The following is a 21,457-nucleotide window of genomic DNA, read 5'->3' as shown; positions in this document are numbered from 1 at the left end:
TAGCACTGAGCAAGTTTAGGTGAGCTAGCAGCTAGAGAGTCCCTCTCTCTCCCTGTACCGACGGCTCACAGCTGCCTACGCTTAGAGGGAGGTTTAGGGCCCTGAAGCAGAAAGTGAAAAGCCCGTCTCTCCCTTCTCTCAGCAATCCCCGACAGCCGCGGTAGAAAACCATCAGATCCAAACACACTGGGGACAAAAAGCAGAGCAGAAAGGAGGGAAAGGAGTTACTATAACCAAATAGGAATATTCTGCTAATGCAGCATTTTAGGAAAAAGGTCTCTCTGCACAGCACCTATGTTATATCGGGCAAAAGACACCAGCAGTCAAGACGGGTGGCTGCTATAATTGTGGGTGCATTACCTAAGACCGTGTAGCCTGATTTGTAGCAGCGCTGGGCTCTGTGACCAAACCTGATGTGAAGTCTGTTCTGAATATCTGAAATAGTTTATAATGCTAAATACTTTGACAGAACATCTTCTTGGGTTTCAAAATAGATATCCAAATTTCATGGATCTTTTTTATTTTAATCACATTGGTCCAATTTGCCCCCAAAGGTGCAGGCACTCCACTCTCACTGATTTATTTATAGCAACATTAATTGTGTAATTGACATTTTCTGAAGGCCCACCTGGGTGCCACTAGAGGCTGAGGTGCAGCCACGCTGAGTGCTCACAGCTGACGACAAAGCCCGTGGAAGCTGTGCTTTGAACACATAAACTCTTCCGATCCATAAGTGCTAAGACACATGGGAGGGAAAAGTGCTGCACTGGGCATCTCATATTGCATACTCCACACTTGTGTCAATTTTTGACTTTCATTTCTTTGGGCCTAGATCTCCATTTATAAAATGAGGCTAGCACCACCCCTTCCCTCCCTATGAGGTTTATGTCTTCTGTTCACTAACTGTTGGTGATGTAGTCTGATACCGTACCGGATGGCATTTCAGCAATTTATATGTAGCAATTAAGAACTGGGGCTACAAAGCACATGAAAAGTATACAAAACTATTGAATAGAAGGACAATTCAGTTAGCATGGTCCACTTTGTGAATTGAATCAGACATTGTCCTATGTAGAAAACACTGGGCAATTGCATAATCAAAAATCCTGGTTAAGGTGCATACAAAAAGGAAAAGAATGCAAAGATAAAATTAACTTTAGCATTTGTCAATAACTGTACATTTAAATTATGCATCTTCAATCACATTTTTTCTTTAAACAGAAGCATTTTGCTATACACATAGTATACTCAAATCCTTTTGGAGCTAGAGGAAGGACTGGCATTTTTGGTAGTGATATCCGAATCTGGCCCTTACTATGCTGTACATCATTAATACTTTCAAAGGAAAAAAATATTGTGACGCTGCAACTTACAGAAGTTTCTTACATAAACTGTTACTGACCTACTTAAGTCACGGTGGAAAAAGCTACAGAAAAAGTCCATAACACTGAATTCATTTAACAAATGTAAACCTAAAATGCAGAGTGATGTAAATTACAAGCAGGAGAAATGCTGAGGGGCCAGAAAAGGTGAAGGATGTTATCAATCTCGTATGACATGCAGTGTAGAAAACAGTAACGTCAGCTCCTATGAGATTTCCTGTGACTTCCTATGTCCTGCTTTTAACATGCTCAAGTTTTCTTGTTGACAACTGTCAGTAGAAGTGAGACAGTTTAAAAAATAAAGGGATCAGTAGCAACTAACTTAAGGACAGGTCATAGCCAGTATGCCCATGATGATACTTTGATGTCCACCAAGGTCATACACTCTGTGCTCTTCTAAACCAGAGGAGATGGGTGCAGAATTAGCTGAAAAGTACTTTAGTCAACATCTACTAAATGCACCAGCGAGGTGAGCTGCAACACCAGAGGTACTCCAGCTGTAAAGATGCTCCTGCCTGGTGGCAAAAGTTACATCCTCCCACCGAGCAGAGGAAGACTCCAGGTAGTTCCATGTGCACTGTTGACCAGAGGACAGTGTCACAGCTCATTGCTTCACTGAGCCTGATCCTAAGGTGTCTGATATTTTTTGTTTTTACAGAAAACTCTATTGAAGTCTCTAATGATGTCTCATTTTAAACAGCATACAGCTAATTGTTGTGAATTGGGAATTAAGATATGATAAATAGGTATGATAAAATGGGTACACTGAAATCTGTTTAATATACTATGTAAAAAATAGATTATAAAATAATACTGTGGAAATAGATGAATACATTTCTTGTACTACTAGATTCTTGGACAGAAGTGGCAAACAATATGGAAAATAGCACATTACAGCTTTATTCTACACCTAGAAAGTTTCTGATAGGGTTTCACATTGACTGCCACAATTCAAACAGAACACAGGCATGCACGGAGGTGTCTAAAAAGCAGGAAATACTAAGCAGTGTGGGTGAAAGAAAGTCTAACTAGCCAGCTTTATGATAGTAAAAAGTGATTGAAATCTGAACCTTGCTGTATTTAACAGCCTGCATGTCACATTTCCCCAGACAGCTCCTCTGAAAGGTTGACCAATTTGTTTCAATACAGTGGCCACTCAACAGCACCAAAAAAGACAGCGTATATCCAAAGCACTGTATGGAAATTCTTCTTCCAAATGTACAATGTGAAGCCTAAAGTACAAAAGCAGTTAATTTATCACAGAAGCAGAGATTCCTACAGTAACTAATTCAAACTGCTGATGATGCACTAAATCAGAGTGAGTGATGAACACATACATAGCAGCAAGTGAAGTTCAAAAGGATACAGATCTATGTGATCAATGAGCTGCCACATGGCAAATGAAATGCAGTGTTGACAAACGTACAGTAATAGAGATGAGGCTCCAAAATAATCAAACCAAATATAAGAAAAATTTAAATAAACTAGTGCAGAAATATCTCATTACAGAGCTGGAGGTGCCTCTTTACACACATCTAAGTACCAGACCTTCAAATCACTGGTCTTTCTCTCTATATTTAATATGAAAAAAAAAAAAAAAAACCAAACCACTGATAACTTGAAGAGGTGCCTTGCCATAAAGCAGTAAAACCTTCCAGGAAATGTAATACAGCGACACCAGTCATGTAAGCAACCATCTATTTCAAGCACACAGATTAGGAACAACAGCCTACAGATGAAAATCTCACACAAATCTAGTATTATATTGCATATTACTTCCCTGAGTGATGACTGAACGATAAGGCCAACTTACAGTTTCTTTCTCTACCAATCTATGCAGTTCAGAAACATAATCAGAGCAAGTGGTGCTGACCAAGCCTCTTCATACTCTAATCACTGTCCTAGCTGATTAACGGCTTTTTGACTGAAAAGCAACACCACTTTGTAAGAAGAGTACTGGCATTCAGTGACGTGCACCTCTTGAATTTCCCTGGAGCATAAGAAACTTTGTACATCATGAAGGATGTCAGGACTTTTTAAAAGAAAGAAATCACCTACTGTGAGAAGGAAGGGTTTATTAGACATTTTCTACAAAAATAATAGCTGTGACTTTCTCGTATGCAAGTGTTACCAGCTGTGGCTATTACTGTCATTATTCAATTATTCATTACAGCCAATATATTCTCTTTTGGTTCTGTCTGTGGAGTGCTATGTGAAAACAGTGAGAAAGTTCTGTCTTTGTAATAAATCTTCTGTTTGAAAATGTCACATGATTCAAGACATCATATGTCTTGGAAGGGCTTCCAGAAAATCATACCTTCACTAGGTAGTCTCTTGGCTGCAGTTTTATTGTGGAACTTCCACACTATAATCCAATGGTCTTTCACAGTATATTTACCATGATAGGAACAGGCCAGTTATTCCTGACAGATATGAATCTCTCCAAAGCCATCTATGCTGTAAAACTGAGCATCTCTACTACAATTTTACCTCCTTGCAGACTCCTCAACAGAACAGCTTGCTGAACTGTTAGGGATGATGTGCACCTTTGTACATTTGCTTCAGCTCATATTCATCGTTAAAGAATACCCAACAAAGAGCCCCACGCTCCTTCATCAACTGTTTTCTTCTTTTTAACACAAATGATTGCTTTCTTTGACATATAAGGGATTTTCCTCCCCCAAGCTATCTTGATCTGCTTTTCAAAAAGTCCACCTGCAAGGTGATAGCATGTAATTAGATTAAGAAAAAAGTGGTAACAAACAAAAAAGGTCTCTATCCCATTTGTTTCTTGCTCTAAACCTTATCTTTTCCTCTCCTTAACCCAAAGGTTAGCACATTTGTTGTAGCTTCTCTTATACAAAAGCTCTAATTCTGTAGCTCTTCATTAGATGATGAATCATACCCTGATTTCAATGAAACCACAAACACTCAACGCAAACACAAAAAAAGGACTACTCATTTTGGTTTATGTTAGTGTAATAAGACTACAGGAATACTCTTTTTTTATCACCTGTGAAACACTTAAGGACATACCTAATACACTAGAAAGAACTGAAATAATGTTAATATTATTAACACTGATGTGCTCCATGTACTGGAGGCTAATGAAAAACAAAGCAAATAAGATAATGTGAAGGTCCTTCAGAACTCAGTTACTCAGCAAGCCATTAGAATAACCAGGAGGAATGAACCATCAAGTGCACTTTCAGAGTATTTGTTATTTGAAGAGACCTATAAATAGTAATAATACTTGATATTGTAGCTATCCTTGAGAAAGGCCATCTAGTTGAACATTAGAACTCCATGATAAAACTGGATTCAAGGCAACATAATGCTAAATCCCAAGTAATGGTACCAGGTCTAAAGAGCTAAAAAGCCTAAACCAATGCATGATAGAAAGGGTAAATTACTCCTCCAGTTCCCCTTATCATTAGCAAAGCTAGCCTCCCAACTCCACAGCGCAGGAACACCATTTTGTTAGATCCACAAAACACAAAGAATTAAATGACTGGCAGACATTTCCAATTGTATCATTTGTAGCTTATGAACTTTATGTTTCATTTTGTTCAACCTGAAGACATACACACGGAAAATCTCTATCTGGATTTCAAACAGTTTTATAAAAGAAGTTAGAATAGCATCTTCCTACAGAACTGATGCCAAGACTTTCACTAGTCAGGTTTTCACAGGTAGATTTTTCATAGACTCTCATTAGCAAACAGAAGAGTTTCTATTGAGAGCAGAACCGTTGAAAAGCAGAAATAATAGGAAACCACTCAAATCAAAAAACAAAGCTCTATTACAACTTTATGGTAATTATGATTATTTAATCCCTGCATAGCCCTATTCTTTGATCTGAACTTTTTTCTAAATTTATTTCAGGACAATTTCCACACTGTTATTTCTCAGGCAAACGTAGAAGAAAATAGAAAAATGCGGTCTGAGATGCGTGTATTAGAACTTTCCCTTTCTAAAACCCTGAGTGAAATGCTTTTTTGGGAAAAAGTGCCACTGAATTTCCATATGAATGGATCTGTGCACGCAAAAGTTTCTGGCTGGAATATGGAGTTTTCTGGACTAAGGACAGAAGTCTTATTGGCTTAAATGAGATGAGGGTTTTACCCTTGATATGTTCAACCTTTTATGAAGGAAACTTTTGATGTAAAGATTTCTTATCTGGATAAGAAGATTATCTAACTGATCTGACCTGGGGTTACAATTAAGAAAATGATCCAACTGAGTCCTGTGAATAAGTTATGCTGCAAACCCTGAATGTCCTGTAAACTCTCCAAAAAGCTGTATTTCCCCAGCAGGTTTCCTTGCTTTGCCTATTGCATGGAACACACCTCTCTGACATAACCAATGCATTTATTTAACTTTTGTTTTATATTTTATCTTCCAATTTATTTTGGTTAGAGGTAGAATTATTCTGTTAAAAAATGACCTGATCCTAGACATAGTTTATTTAAATTTCAAAATGAAAAGCTTACTAAGAACAGATAAGATTGATTGCTCTTTCCATCTTAGCATAATTGTATTTCAGGTGAACATCAATTTACTTTAAAGGACACTTCTAAGTAGCAGGCTGCATCATACATAATTCATTAATCACAGCTGCCTGTAACATGATTTACTCAAGCAGGTTTCAATGGAATAGAGGGAGTCGCATTGTTTTTTATGCTTTGGCTTGTTTGTTTTTAAATAGTTTACGAATCACCCATTTGCGCTGAATTATTGCTGAAAAGAGTTCATCCTTGGTAATCAGCATGTTGAATTTCTTTCTCTTCGTACAGAAATGTTACCTCTTTAAATTTCTTTTAAAAGGCAGAGTGAGTTTTCAAAACATCGTTAAGGCAGAGAGCACTCCATGCTTATCAAAGGTAAAAATAAAGCTCAAGGATTTTGCTATGGGGGAAGGGAAGGCAAAAATATTTATCTGAAAAGCATTACTAGTTTTAGGGCTGTGTATTTCTGGCTGGCTTGACATCTTTTGTTATTATTTGTTATACCAGCATGCAAATGTAATTGAAGAGAAGTAGTTCTTTCCTCAGCTAGCCCTTCACACAGTTGTCACATGGATAAAATGGCTTTTATGTGGCAATCTACACAAAATGGACACAAAACCGTGTGCCAGGTAAAGTGCAATCGCTTGATACACCAAGAAATATAGGTAAAACTGGGGGCACTGCAATGTGTGTTACACTACTCAGCGTCTTCCATCAAATTTGCCTTCAGGGATATGTTGGTGCCTCGGATGGTCCTGAAGTAAAGAAACATTTACACAAATAGATGCAAATATAGTTTTAAAAGAAACAAGAGAGAGAGAGAGAGAAACTTCTAGAAATGCACACCTACACAAAGACAGAAATGCCTTTACTTACTTGTAAGCCCATTTGAAACACAGAGTGACCCATAAAGTTAGCCAACATTCGAATTAGAGCTGCACCCTGTGGGAAATAATAGAGAAAAAAAAAAAAAGAAGTTAGCCTTTTTGCATGTCAATATTACACAATAATAACAATCTGAAGTAAGCATTTCCATCCAACACTATCATCTTGGAAACTTATGATTAATATAATCTTTATTCGTGCTGGAATGAAAAAAAGAGAGAAAACATAATGCAAATGCTTACAAGGAAAAGTGAGGAATTAGATTGATACTGTTAATATCCTGCCCCGTATACTGAATGAGGTGCAGATCATCAAACACGCTCTCTCCACTGCTGGAGCACGGATGTGTCAGCTCCACAGCTGGTTGCCCCCAGCCCTTCTGTGTGCTCAGCAGTACTGCACAGTTTTGAATGAGGGCAAAAAATAATGTCCATGCTAAATTCTACCACACCGATTATTCATAATATTTTTACCTCCATTATACTACTGTAAATCAGGATTTAGTGAAACTACTTTCCTTTGTAAAAGGCTTCAAGATCTGATGATCTGGAAGTGGATCATTTTCATAAGACTTTTATAAGATGTGGATATACTTATTTGACTTATTAATAGCCAACTTACTTCCCAGACTGTCATGCAAAGAGGTAAGTACTTGTACAACAATCTTTCTCTACTTATATCAGTTCTTATCCCTTTGTCCCTTCAGGCAAAGAAGAGAGATCTAAAAAATTTCTTTTGTTTCACAGATGATTCTAATTCTCAGTACTTACACCAAGAAACACATAGATACTTGCCAGAGTAGCTTTCTTTAAGGCATCCCTTTTGTGTTTTCTCAGTCCCTCTCAGAACCACAATTGCTGTGTATTCTCCCCTTGCACAAGTGCTCTATTTCAAGCAGAAATATCTTTTTGCAGATCTGATTTGATGATTTAGCTATAATATCCCACTTTGCAATCCAATTTCAAGACAACCAGCCTTCCAATCCCATTAATCAAATATTATACTTAGTACTGATCACTGCCCAAGAGGGAGGACGCTTTCGATTTAAAGTCAGTGAATCAAAGGCCATAAGAAAACATGATGCTAGAATTCAACAACCTCAGCTACAGATGTAGGTTCAGGAATTAGGCTAATGCTCAAATAGAAAATTTAAAAAAAAAAAGAAAAATTTCACAGATTCAAATATTCACAGGTTCTAAAGCCAAAAGGACTATTACAACAATATAATCTAACTTCCTGCATTAATAGAGGTCAAACAGTAATTGAGGCAGAAACCCTATTGCTTCTCTTTACACAATAGCATCTATTTTAGGAAGATTCAAGAGAAGGAAAATGTTTTAAAGTACTACATAACTTGTCACAACTAATATTTACTCTCACAGTGAAAATGCGCACCTTTTTACTAATTTGAATTTCTCTAGCTTCAGCTTTCAAAACAAGGTTTGATGTCTTTTCCTGCTAGATTAAAGTTCAAAATAGTTTTGGAATTCAACAGTTGTCCAATTTTTAGACTGTTTAACATGTTCCACTCATTTTTTTGCATAGTGCCTATTTCTGAAGTACTGAAGGAATTATCTGTAATAACCAACATTTGAAATAGTGATATAAATAAAAAAGATTAGTAAATTATTAGTAAATCTTAAGAAACACAAGTTCTTCAAATAGGCAGCAACAACAAATAATACACAGTTACTAAAGTAACTGAAGAAAAAAAATACAATTAATTCAGGAGATGTTTGTAATTGCTTATAGGAATTGAACAGTGGATAAAACAAAAGATGGTGTTTGCATTATTAACTCTATGCTATGTTTTTATGGTGGTACCTGATCTTACTGGGAGACCAATCATGTCTGGAACACACAGTAGCATAGAAAATAATCCCTATTGAAACAGATTATTACCTGAACACACAAGAACATAGGTCAGGAAGCATTATTACCCTTCTTTTACCAGAGGAACAGAATGAGTAAAGTTCTCAGAGATGTTTAAGCAGATAAATAGCAGATAAATCTGTCTAAGCAGATAAACAGCAGATAAAAAAACCTAAGAAATAGATAAATCTTATTTATCCAATAAGTAACTTGGGCAGGGCAACCCAAAACATCTATAGCAGAACCAAAAATATACAAAAGAGATCAGTCCAAATCCATAACAACAGAGACATTCTTCTGCTCATCACACATCCCTTTTCCTACTCACTTGTTAGTATTCCAGGGTCCCCTTGTTTCTTTCTCACAGTTTAAATTTCACATAGTAGCAACGGGCATATATTAACTTTGGCACCTTAACTCTACTGATTTCTGTGAGATTTCTTGCTTGCTTACTTCTGTAAGAAGTAAGCAAGCAAATACCTTCATATGATCTTGCCCAGAGAGTCTTTTTCTATCCAGAGACCAAGAACTGTCAGACACACATAAAAAAAAAGTATATAAAATTCCTCTCACAGGTAACATTTAGCCACATTGGATGGAACTATGGATGGTCCCTACACACCAAACAAAATAAAAAAGCAATTAAACACTGAATAGGAGATCCAAGGCACAAAGGCAGGACTACTCTCTCAGGATCCATCCATTTTCACAGCTACTTTAGAATTACTTTCTACCAATTGTTTACTTTTCACAAAATCTGGAAGTCCTACTTACAGCTTCCAGAACAACAGTACGCTTGTCCCAGCTCTACCATCTTCCCCACACAGGGAATGCAAACGCTTTATTGACTTATTTGCTGAAGGATAGTATAGGAAATGAGAGAGAAGGACAGGAAAAGGATTCTGAAGAAAAAGTGGAAAATGGAAAACCAGGTAAACTCAAGGGGAAAAAACTGTCCTGGGGAGACGGAAGGAGAAACGGGAGCAAATGCAGCTGGACAGAAAACTGTGGGACATCTTTTCCAGTGTGGATGGAAAAGAAATGGGAGGAAGAAAAGGGAGGAAACCACTTATTTCAACGTGGCTTGCACTTTGAAAGCAGACAGAACAGAGAACAGCGAAACATTCGTAAGAAGAGCAGAAGCAATCAATACATTCCCAGCTCTGGGAAAGGAAGAGAAGGGAAAGGCAACAAACACTGGTGCTCTGACTGGAGATGAAGGGAAATAGGTTTGCAGGGAGAAGGATTAAAAAGCAAGACGTATGCAGAGTAACTGGCATAAGGAAGAGGGCTTACTGAACAGAGGAGCTGGGAGGATGACCCTAACCAGAGGGTCCTGGGAGATAAAGAAGGTATGTGGAGTAAGTTCAGCTACAGAGCAAAGGAACACACGGCCTTGGGGTCATCTGAATGGCCCACTGTGCTACCATTGCCGCTGCCTATCTGCCTAGCAAGCAGTGAACTAGATGGAGTCCAGAGGACCTATGCTTCCATACCTTCTGAAAGCTTCTCTGACCTAGACCTAAACCTACAGAAAAATCCTAAATCACAACAGAACTGTCCTGCTGCAGAGGATGCTCTTTGGAACCTGTCAGCATCATTCCCTGAACACCCTGACACGTAACCAATCTGCTCCCCACTTCACTCCCAGGGCCACTTCTGCTCTGCCAACATTTGTCCAAGTGAGGAATGACGTATGGAGTCTTGAGAAGTGAACCTGGCTCTCTTACAGGGCAGAATGGCCATTTATTGATGACTTAAGTGCCTTCCTCCAGGCAGTGGATGACTCAGTAGCTTGTCAAGAGGTAAAACACATTGGTTTAACAGGTCTAGTGGAAAGCAATTCCTTCCTATTCAAAAAACATACCTACATTCCTGCCAGTGTAAAATCTGACTCACCTTAAGCCATTGTACCCCATCTTAATAAAAGTCTATTCAGACAAATACAGTGGATATTCAGTCAATGATTAATGGCACTACCCAGCTCCGGTGAAGCACTGTTCCTTAGCAGATCTCATGAGTGCTCCTGTAAGATACTGATATCAATATCCTGCAAATTAAAGGGAAACTGAGGCACAACATAGCGAAATCATTTGCCAAAGATCACCCAGCATGCTCTTCATATAACCTATGACACAGTCGAAGCTTCCTCAGCCTCAGCACTGCTATAGGAAAGGAAGGTAGAACATGTCAGCTACCCCATGGAAATCAACTGCACACACAGTCCTTTTCTGCAAAGTGCTCCCAGGAAAAAGCATGCTCATGGGCAATTACCCAACATTGGCTGAAGTGCTGTAAGTTTATGCTCTTTCTTTCCCTGAAGAAACTCGTTTGTGCACTCCCACCATGGTAAAGACCATCCGTAATTAAAATGAGGAGCAAAATTCCTTTATATGTGAGCTGAACTTGTCTTTGAAATCTACAAAATGCAGAGTCACAGCTAAAGCATTCAGTGTAATTCTCTCCATGCCAACATAGAATAACGTGATTGCAACCTTGATCTCAGATTAAATGAAACTAATTTTTTAAGACTCACTTCTATATTTTTTGATCCTGTGGCATCACTACAGGTCACAATTACTGTAAGTTAATTTAATTCTCTGACTTATTGAATGATCTAATTTTATTATATCTGATTTCTTAAACTAATTGTTTCATTTGCAACTTGCATCCTGTAATCATTTCTTATACAAAAAAAAGTACCAAATGGAATTTTCTTTAACAGGAAAAAATAAGTAAGTCTTATGCATGAACCCACAAAAATATGACTACTGCATACAATGCAGTACTGTTATACAGCCACACAGGAGGGGATACATCAGACCAAATGCAGGTATCTGTAGCATTTGTGTCTACAATTTCTTTAGTTGTTTAGACTTTCCTTACAGTCAATGGACAGCACCAGTCACTTCTGGGTGCACTTTACCTCATCTTAAAGTAGACCTCCAAACCGGTTGGGAGAATTGTACCCTAAAGGCACCCATCTCTTGTAATTTACTCCAAAAGTAGCCATGGGTGACTAGATCATATGTAAACTGGGTGACTAGCTCATTTAGCTCATCTAAAATGAGGTGAGATGAATTCAACTGCATTGTCCAAAAAGGCCATGCAGTGACTGATTCCCCACTCTGTTGCAAAAGTTCTGCACTAGTAAGTAGTTCCCAAGAATTTCTGAATTGTAGACATGTAAAACTGGTGTGACATGACCCTTTTCTATATATACAGTCAGATAACATATATCATATCTCAGTTTATTCTACATTGTCATACTTTCATATAAGAAAACCAGCAACGGTAGGCATTCAAGAGAGGGCACTGTGCTTGCTAGCTGAAGGTGGATGTACCGAGCAGACAGCAAAGAAAAGCACTTAAAATAATGAACTGGTGAAGCAGTTGCAGTGAAGGGAACAATGTAAAAATCAGTAAACCAGTAGACAGGATTATGCAGAAGCTAGGAGGCAAGGCCAAAGGGCCATGTGTGAAGAGATACAAATGAGCTGTAAACTCATTCAGCATTATTCTTTTAAGGACCAAAAACTATGTCGGTATTCTAAAAAGTACTCATGAGAGAAAAATGTCACCAACACAAAACAAAAACCGTGAACTACAGCTGACTCTTGTGAGGGTACAATAATCTATCATTTTGTAAACGCGTTGGAGTGGGGGAAGGCAAAGAGAGCATAAAAGGCTGACCCAGAAAAAGCATAGCTCTTCTGTCCTCCTTCCCACCAAAACTCGTCATTTTTTTCTAGAACATCAACTTCTTTTTTCTTTTTGGTTCTGCTTTTGTGTGTTTTGTTGTTTTTGTTTTAACTGTAGGATTGAGATTCTTCTGACGGTGTGCAGATGCCTACATTGTAGCTATCTGATGCTTACTCAGTTGTATACAGCTGAGCCAGCTGCCTGACTCCCTTTTAAAGGCAATGGAGAGAGAAGCAAGCACTTCAGCTCATCCTGATTCATCTCATCCAAAGACACGCATCTAAAATAGGACAGATTAATTTCACCCTAAAAGTGCCTGTTAATCTTCACTGATGACACAGGGAGGTTAGAGGACTAGGCAATTGCAGCGGTCTACACAGTGAACATTGCAAATGAGATGACATTAATTGCTCTGAAGATATTTTATCCTGCAACTTACAGAACAACCTTAGAAAAAGTGAAAGCGTAAACAGTGCAAAAACACCTCCCTGAGTTTGCGAAGTCCAACACAGCATCTTGCAGGCTCACCTATCCATTTATCTCACGTAACGCCAAATATCAGTAATCATAATTACACAGACCTCAATATAGCTCTGCTTCAATGAATGTCCACCTTGACATCCCTGTTTAAGGAATGAAAGCTATTTATTTTGATTTAGTTCAGAATGATCCCTTTTGTGACATAAAAGCTAAAATCAGGAAGTATCCTGGTATGAAAAACACCACCATGGTACCCAAGGTGTAAGTGGGGAGTGAGGTGCTGAGGAGAGGAGCACTGAACTACCAACAAAAATTACATAACTGAATTTCTAAAGAATAAAAATTTTAATATGTCAATTTTCCACAAAACCTCCACCCATCCATTTTGCTTTTTCTTCTCTCATTTAAAAAAAAAAGAAAAGAAAAACAAAACCGACATTGAATACAGGTGATTTATTAACATTCGTCTATTGTGCAGTAGTCAGTTCAAATTCAGCCTTGATTAATATGTAATAGTACCGCTTGTTTTTCAAATACAAAGGGACACAGATAGGAGGCCTACAGTTATTTTTCTGTATGCTTCTATCCCTGCAATTCAAGACTAGGGTTAGTATCTCTCTAGCTAAGGAAAATGTGAGTTACTCTATCATCTACCTCAATTACACTAGATTTTATTCATATCATTGTTAGAGCTATTATTATCAATAATAACTTCTTATAATCACCTTCATCTTCATTGATTAAAACAAGGCTCACACCACATACAGGTACTCACAAAGGTACCATTCTTTCATAAAGAGCTCCTGATTTAAGATGAGAATCAATAGACAAAGTTTCACGGCTACTAATATATACCTGATATATACTAGGTTGGTTTCTTTTTTTATTATTGAACCAGTCACATTATACACACATTAAATAGCTCCCTCCTTAAACTACTTACCCTGAGCTATAGGCGAGGTGCCTTGTCAAAGACTTTTTTTAAAATCCAGTGTCTACTGACTCTCCCCAAGAACTTCAGCTGGTTAGTGAGACAGAATCTCCCTTTGCAGCAGTTACGTCCAGGCAAGAACAACATATTTATCCATGTGCTCAGTTATCTTACTCTTCATATCCTATAGAGTCCCCACCTTGCTGGAGAAGGAAGTCAAACTCATCAGGACTTCCCCAGGAGCTCTATCTGTACAGTGGCCATTTGTAAGGATGGTCTACGTCCCACTGCCAGAAGTTCTACAGCTCCACATCTGGTTACCCTCAGAAGGTGCAGGTGGATGCCAGACAGCTCTGCAGACTTCCTAACAACTAATTCAGCTCTTTTAGTCAGTGTTTCCCACATACCTACCTCAAATTGATAGTTCCTGCAACCTATCTGTTACAAAGAATAAGCTGAGTATGGGAATCAACCCATTCTTCAGCAGGAAAGTCCAACACAAATAATTCATTGCACTTCTCTGCTATATACTTAAAAATCTGAGTCCCCCCTTTTACACTTTGGCCATGACGTGGCCCCTCACCCAGTAAGCCAGAGCCATACCTGCTGTATACACTCAAGTCAGGCATGAACTGCCTCAGCAGAATCACTTAAGATGACACAAAAAATTTCAAATTTTGGCTAATATGTTTGAATAATGGTTGAAATGTATCTTTTCTTCATGAAACGTGCTCAAGAAAGATTTTTTAGAACTGCAAATGGAATAAAAGCAGCATACAGGTTGGGTTTTTTTCTTAAAAATGTTTAACACATTTTTACAGTACTGTCAAATAGAAGCCTAAGCATATTTGCAATCAAATGGGTTCTTAAGTAAATGAGTATAATTTTATTTCAGTTCAAAGTTCCTGAATTCATACATTATTCTATATTTCTCAAAAACTTAGATAATTCTGTGATTCTAAGTTCATTTCAAATATTAGAAGAGCATGTTACCAAGCACTCATACAAAGACTGCACATTTGCACATTATTTTTGTAATGTGAACACTAGCCAACAAGTAATATCCAAGTCACGTTTTCCAAAACAATCATTCTTTGTTGGTACTAAGCAACCACAGCTGGATGCCCCATGAAATTTAGCTTATTGGGAAAAACACAGCATGAATTAAAGAGAAAGAACAATGTACATCAAACATGTAGCAAAAACGTGACATTTAAAAAAGAACTTACATAAAATTAAAAAAAAAAATTAAATCTGTCAAATCCTGGAGAAATTTAACACAAAAAATATGTTTTGACTAAGTCACATCTGCAGAATTTGCTCAAATGCAGATACAGAATAGCGTATATGTGTGTAAATGAATTGTTTAAAAATTTGGTCAACTGAGCTGCTGTGTTACACTACATGCAGTGCACTGAATTAACTGAATTGTTACCCTCAGCACATGAGGACCAAGAGATGGGAGAAGTCTGGCTGTAATGTCTGTTGAGCGACTCGTGTGACCTTAAGCAAATCAACGGACATCCCTGAATTCTCCTGTAAGAACAACTGAAAACTGGGTAACCACTTTCAAATCCAGGTGTTGCATTTAAACTGTGCTTCCTTAAGCAAACATATTCACCATACACTTTTTCCTTTTTCCTCAAGAGGAGAAGTCCAACCATTCCCCAGCTCACATTCAGAAGGTCATGCTGAAATCTATTTTACCTTCCTACCTTTGTAATCTGAACCGTCTTTGATGGTATATCGCCTTACCCTGATAGTCGTGGAACAAGTGTGTCCTGTTCATGCCATCACTTACAACATGGTACTGTGGCGGGCTCCTGAGAGACCTCTGCTAAAGTCCTTCTATCGAGCTGTAAAAGCAGAGATAATTGCAAAGCCTTCTCTGGAATTCTTCAGCTGTCTCTATCCAAAATATCTCATCTCTGGGAACTGCAAAAATACTCACTGAGAAATTCTTTTCAGGGAATTAATTAGACTGTATCATGAGTCACCAGCACTAAATCCCTCTTTCATTTTCAGAAACTGAGCACTGTAATACACCAGTTTGGCTATTTTCTGTATTCTCGAACAACACCTCCAAATACTACAAGAAAATTGAAGCTTAATGCATGTGAATTTGATGAGTGTGAATGCTTCCTTATTTGATTAGGATAACAGAATGTATTTGTTTAAACAAGTAAACATGCGCCTATGATTTCCTCCCTGCGGCAGAAATGTAAAATGTTCAAATGAATTCCTAGAGGCTTTCCCTTTGGAAAACCCATATGAAAGCTGTAATAAGTAAGGAAGGAGATAGGTATATGCAGACTATGCACCATACTAGTAAAAAATGTGACAATACAAGCCTAATCCTGAAGTTCTTAGTCCAGGCCATCATTTAGCGACACACTGAAGTACCTTAAACGCATAAGCAACCCAACTTAAATTCACAGAATCACAGAATCGTATAGGTTGGAAAAGACCATTAAGATCATCGAGTCCAACTGTAAACCTAACACTACCAAGACCACCACTATACCATGTCCCTAAGCACCTCATCCAAACATCTTTTAAATACCTCCAGGGATGGCGACTCAACCACCTCCCTGGGCAGTCTGTTCCAATGCTTGATAACCCCTTCAGTGAACTAAAATTTCCTAATATCCAGTCTAAACCTCCCCTGGCACAACTTGAGGCCATTTCCTCTTGTCCTATCACTTGTTACCTGGGTGAAGAGACTGACCCCCACCTCTCTACAACCTCCTTTCAGGTAGTTGTAGAGAGCGATAAGGTCTCCCCTCAGCCTCCTTTTCTCCAGGCTAAACAACCCCAGTTCCCTCAGCCGCTCCTCATCAGACTTCTGCTCCAGACCCTTCACCAGCTTCGTTGCCCCTCTCTGTACACGCTCCAGCACCTCAATGTCTCTCTTGGAGTGGGGGGCCCAAAACTGAACACAGTATTCGAGGTGCGGCCTCACCAGTGCCGAGTCCAGGGGCACGATCACTCCCCTAGTCCTGCTAGCCACACTATTTTTGATACAAGCCAGGATGCTGTTGGCCTTCTTGGCCACCTGGGCACACTGCTGCCTCATATTCAGGCGGCTGTCAACAAACACCCCCAGGTCCTTTTCTGCCAGGCAGCTTTCCAGCCACTCTTCCCCAAGTCTGTAGCATTGCATGGGGTTGCTGTGGCCCAAGTGCAGGACCTTGCACTTGGCCTTGTTGAACCTCATACAATTGACCTCGGCCCATCAATCCAGCCTGTCCAGGTCCCTCTGCAGAGCCTGCCTACCCTCCAGCAGATCAACACTCCCACACAACTTGGTGTCATCTGCAAACTTACTGAGGGTGCACTCGATCCCTTCGTCCAGATCATTGGTAAAGATGTTAAACAGAACTGGCCCCAACACAGAGCCCTGGGGAACACCGCTTGTGACCGGCCGCCAACTGGAGTAAACTCTATTCACCACCACTCTTTGGGCCTGGCCACCCAGCCAGTTCTTTACCCAGCGAAGAGTACACCCGTCCAAGCCATGAGCAGCCGGTTTCTCCAGGAGAATGCTGTGGGAAACCGTGTCAAAGGCTTTACTGAAGTCTAGATAGACAACATCCACAGCCTTTCCCTCATCCACTAGGCGGGTCACCTTGTCGTAGAAGGAGATCAGGTTGGTCAAGCAGGACCTGCCTTTCCTGAACGCATGCGGGCTGGGCTTGATCCCTTGGTTATCCTCTACATGCCGTGTGATGGCACTGAGGATGATCTGCTCCATCAGCTTCCCCGGCACCGAGGTCAGGCTGACAGGCCTGTAGTTCCCCAGGTCCTCGTTCTGGCCCTTCTTGAAGATGGGCGTCACATTTGCTAATCTAATTCCACAGCTTATGCACATAAAATTAAGCACTTAACTACGTACTTGGCTGAATTTGGGTCTGACTGGTTTCCCTGCACTTGGTAATAAATTGTTAAAAAGTAAGGGACTACATTCATTAAAAGGAGCCCAAAAAAACTATCCCTACCTGATTTTAACAGTACAGACTAGAAAAAAAAAATCAGTCATTTAATTTATCTTCTTTAGCTTTTAAGGTAATACAGAATTTCCAGTTGATATTTGCTTATCAAGCAGTGCATACCCACAAGTTAATGTGTTGTTGATACTCAGCAATAAAACCAGGATACAATTTAATAAACAAATTAAACTTACACTATTTTTAAAACTTTACATACAGTGTGGATAAGCCAATATTTTTTAAATCAGCAAATATACCTATAAACCTGTAATGTACCATGCTAAATCATCAAAGATGCATAAAGGCATCTTATGTTGTTTTTATAGATTGTAAGGCCATTTATTGGATGCCAAAACATCACTGAAAAAGCAACATTATATTCAAGGAGAGCTTTTCACTGGGAAATCATAATCATTTTCTATTCTGACGAACACAGCTGTTCTAGGGCTGGATAATACCAAAATGGTCAGATGGTAAGATGAGCTTTGGTGAAATGTTTGTCTTAGACATAAATTCTGTTGCAAATTTTAGGAACATGACACAATGAACAAAATTCAGGGGTAAATGACCATAACTAATCATGTTCTTGAGGTGGATATTGTCACATCATTTTCCTTGAATAATAAAACGTATCAGTCACCTAGACAAAATGCTATCGGGACTCCATTTACAACAGGAGTTTTATTTAGCCTTACCACCAAAATCTCTCGTACATGTTCTGACACCACTGACAAGGACAAAAGCACGTTATACTTTTTCATTAACTGCTTGTAGGAGGAAATCCTCAAGGATGGACAAACACAAGAGGTTGATGACATTATTTATGTTGATGGGCCAGCATCACAAGTTAAGTAAGTAGCAAATAAACTAGTGCATCTTAAAATCCACTATATTAAGAATCTCTTGTAATAATACAACTGGCTCCACAAATCTATGTTTTCCATTAGGAGTAACAGACAAAGATTTTCCCTTTTATGATGAATACTTACAGAAGCATTTACACGGTCACAGTTACTTCACTTCAAAGAGGAAATGCATCACCACTTTACCAACCAGCTCCACAGAGAATCCAAAAGCAAATTAAGTAAAATAATACTCAGAATTTGTGATGATTCTCCATTGATGACTACCTTGGGGATCTGATAGTTATCTATTAATCCAGCCAATGTGTTCTGTAGTGATACGGTATAGCACCATTTTTTTTTTAACTAGAGTATTACGCCTTAATAAAACAAAGATTTTAAAAGTCTATGTTTCACACAATTTATCTTTACCAACCACACATTTAATCTCATCAAAGATTGAAATCAGGTCTGTTTGACCAGGTTTGTTTCCACGAAGCATGAAAATTAATATTCCTTTTTTTTTTTTTAGTTCACTAAGTACCACAGAAGAATCTCAACCCATTTGCCTAAGACTGATTTGCAACTACATATAATTAAACATGCCATTCCACTTTCTCTCTTTTAATACCTCTTTTAAGCTTCAGAAATTATCCAGTACTTAAACATACCTTTAAAAAACAACAACAACAACAAAACAGTGTGGCAGAGGTTGTTCCAGAGAGTTCCCTCCTGAATAGAGGGCCTGCAGGATCATATTTCGATCAAAATATTGATCATATTTTAATGTCAAGTGTTTTTTTCCTTTTACTCTGTTTCATTACCTCCAGTTTATTTTCTATTTCTAATTCTTACAATTTGTTCCAAGTTACTTTAACGCTTGTAATTGGTGCTCTTGTTTTACTGATCTGAACTAGGATGTTGTGGGATAATGGCCGAGGTGGCTTAAAAATTAAAACTTATATTCACACTTAAGGCACAGCATTGAAGAAGCCTCCCAGGTGGAATGCGGCTGACATGTAAGGAATCCATGGCATGGGAGTTCCCTAGGCCTGCAACCTTAGATGTCGGTAACGCCAGGGGAACTTGGTGTGCTGACTCTAAGAGGCGCTGCCCAGAGGCTGGAGCGGTGTGGAGGTGCCGCGGCCAGGCTCTGCAATAATAGGGGAACGTAAAGGCGTCAAAGAACTGATAAGCGGCATATTTACTACCCTGGGCCAACAGCCTGCCACGTTTTTGACAAAATGCTGTCCTTTTGGTGAACTTTGCTCATCATAACATCATTATAATACCAAAACACACCTCCATCCCAAAAGCTACCCGCCTCCAAGGTGCGACCACCCCTCACTGAGCTTGCACACTGAATTTTTCTAGCTTATACCTTTAAAAGCGAAGCGAGAAAACTTTACACCAATCCTAAACAAAGGTATGTATGACTAGAGTCACTCAAGCTCCACCCAAAAGGTGAAAAATAGTATAAAATGGTTTAAGAGAAAGAGAATGTTAGGGAAGACACCATCGTGTATCACTCTGACGTCTGGGATCAGTCGACGGGCTGAGCCTCTCTTCCCCCCCATCGGGACGCCTTTGGGTAAGAGTCGAACACTTGGTTATACCAAGTGCCTCCCCGGGAAACTTAGAAATCTCTACAGAGTCGCTTTATTATTTTCTTTTAACGTGTTTGTGTCCGGCCGTGTTACTCATATTCCTCCGGTCGTGTTATATCCGGCCGTGTTACTCGTATTCCTCCGGCCGTGTTATATCCGGCCGTGTTACTCGTATTCTTCCGGCCGTGTTATATACATGTTTGTGTCCGGCCGTGTTATTCCTACTCATATTCTTGACATTTGTATGTGCTTTGCAGACAGTTAATTTATCACCGGTAATCCAAAGAATCTGTGTGTCTGTTGCTCTAATAAACTGCACTCTTCACTGCTCTGGCTGTGATAGTTCCTTCAACACGACCAGACTGGGGGGGTGTAAAAGTTAATGCTGTCGCCTTAGTGAAAGCCGTGAACCAATAAGTGGCTACACATACAGTCCTTAGAAAATAAACCATTGACCAGGTCTGAGACTAAGACTGGACCTAGCCACACCTAGACTCCTCTCTGAGAAGGAGTTTAGAAAGCAAGGGGGTCCTGTCTGAACCTCGTGACTCAACGGGAGGGTTCCCCTCAGCCACTCCTCAGACTCTTATTTGTATGCGACAGTAACTCTTAACGCAACAGCTGTGTGTCAACAAAAGTCATCCCTTGCCTTTACTTGGGCATTGTTGTTTTTTGGACTCCTTCAGGGAAAAAACAGAAACTACCTGTAAAGGCTTACAAAGGTACTTTCTGCTTTGCCCTTTGCTGAAAATTACCATTACAAAGTAGAGCCGGAGAAGCAGAAAAGGCAAGTGCATTTCAGGAACTCTGGTGGGTAGGCTGGTACCTCCGTGTACATCCACCTTTATCAATGCTTTACTTTAAGCCATGGAAACATCTGAGACACAGATGCACTATTCTGTTCCTTCTGCTCCCCGCCGGGGAAAGAAGTATGAGAAATGATGGCAGGGCACAGTGTCATGAGCCACTGTTGCCATTTCTGCTTTGATCACCTCCTCCAGCCCTTGGGAGCTGCTGTTTGCTGCTGCCTTTCGATGGGAAACAGGCAGAAGACAGTCTTGTACCACAACAGGTTGCATCTTCCCAATTGCACTACCTTGACTGAGCAATCTAGTCTGACGAGCTCTTCTTTAAAATAAAATGCTTTTATTAACATTTGTGCTCCATTTTTAATATTTCCAATCAAACCCATATACAGTTCTCCCCAGCGTGGGGAACATAACGCTCCTGAAGCACCATAGGTGTGTAGGTGTTTATAT

General features: G+C 39.3%; 1 protein-coding gene across 2 annotated transcripts in view; it reads right to left on the bottom strand.

The window, feature by feature from the left end:
* TRHDE (thyrotropin releasing hormone degrading enzyme) overlaps nt 1–21,457 on the bottom strand; it is a 223,227-nt gene that overhangs the window by 85,629 nt on the left and 116,141 nt on the right. For both annotated transcript variants that reach the window (XM_075495695.1, XM_075495703.1), the window contains exon 7: nt 6,767–6,832. In XM_075495695.1, coding sequence (XP_075351810.1) covers nt 6,767–6,832 — 66 coding nt within the window. The remainder of the gene's footprint in view (nt 1–6,766; nt 6,833–21,457) is intronic.

This window comes from Mycteria americana, chromosome 1 (genome assembly GCF_035582795.1).
Source record: "Mycteria americana isolate JAX WOST 10 ecotype Jacksonville Zoo and Gardens chromosome 1, USCA_MyAme_1.0, whole genome shotgun sequence".
NCBI classification, from domain to species: Eukaryota; Metazoa; Chordata; class Aves; order Ciconiiformes; family Ciconiidae; genus Mycteria; species Mycteria americana.
This window is presented reverse-complemented; position numbering and strand designations above follow the sequence as displayed.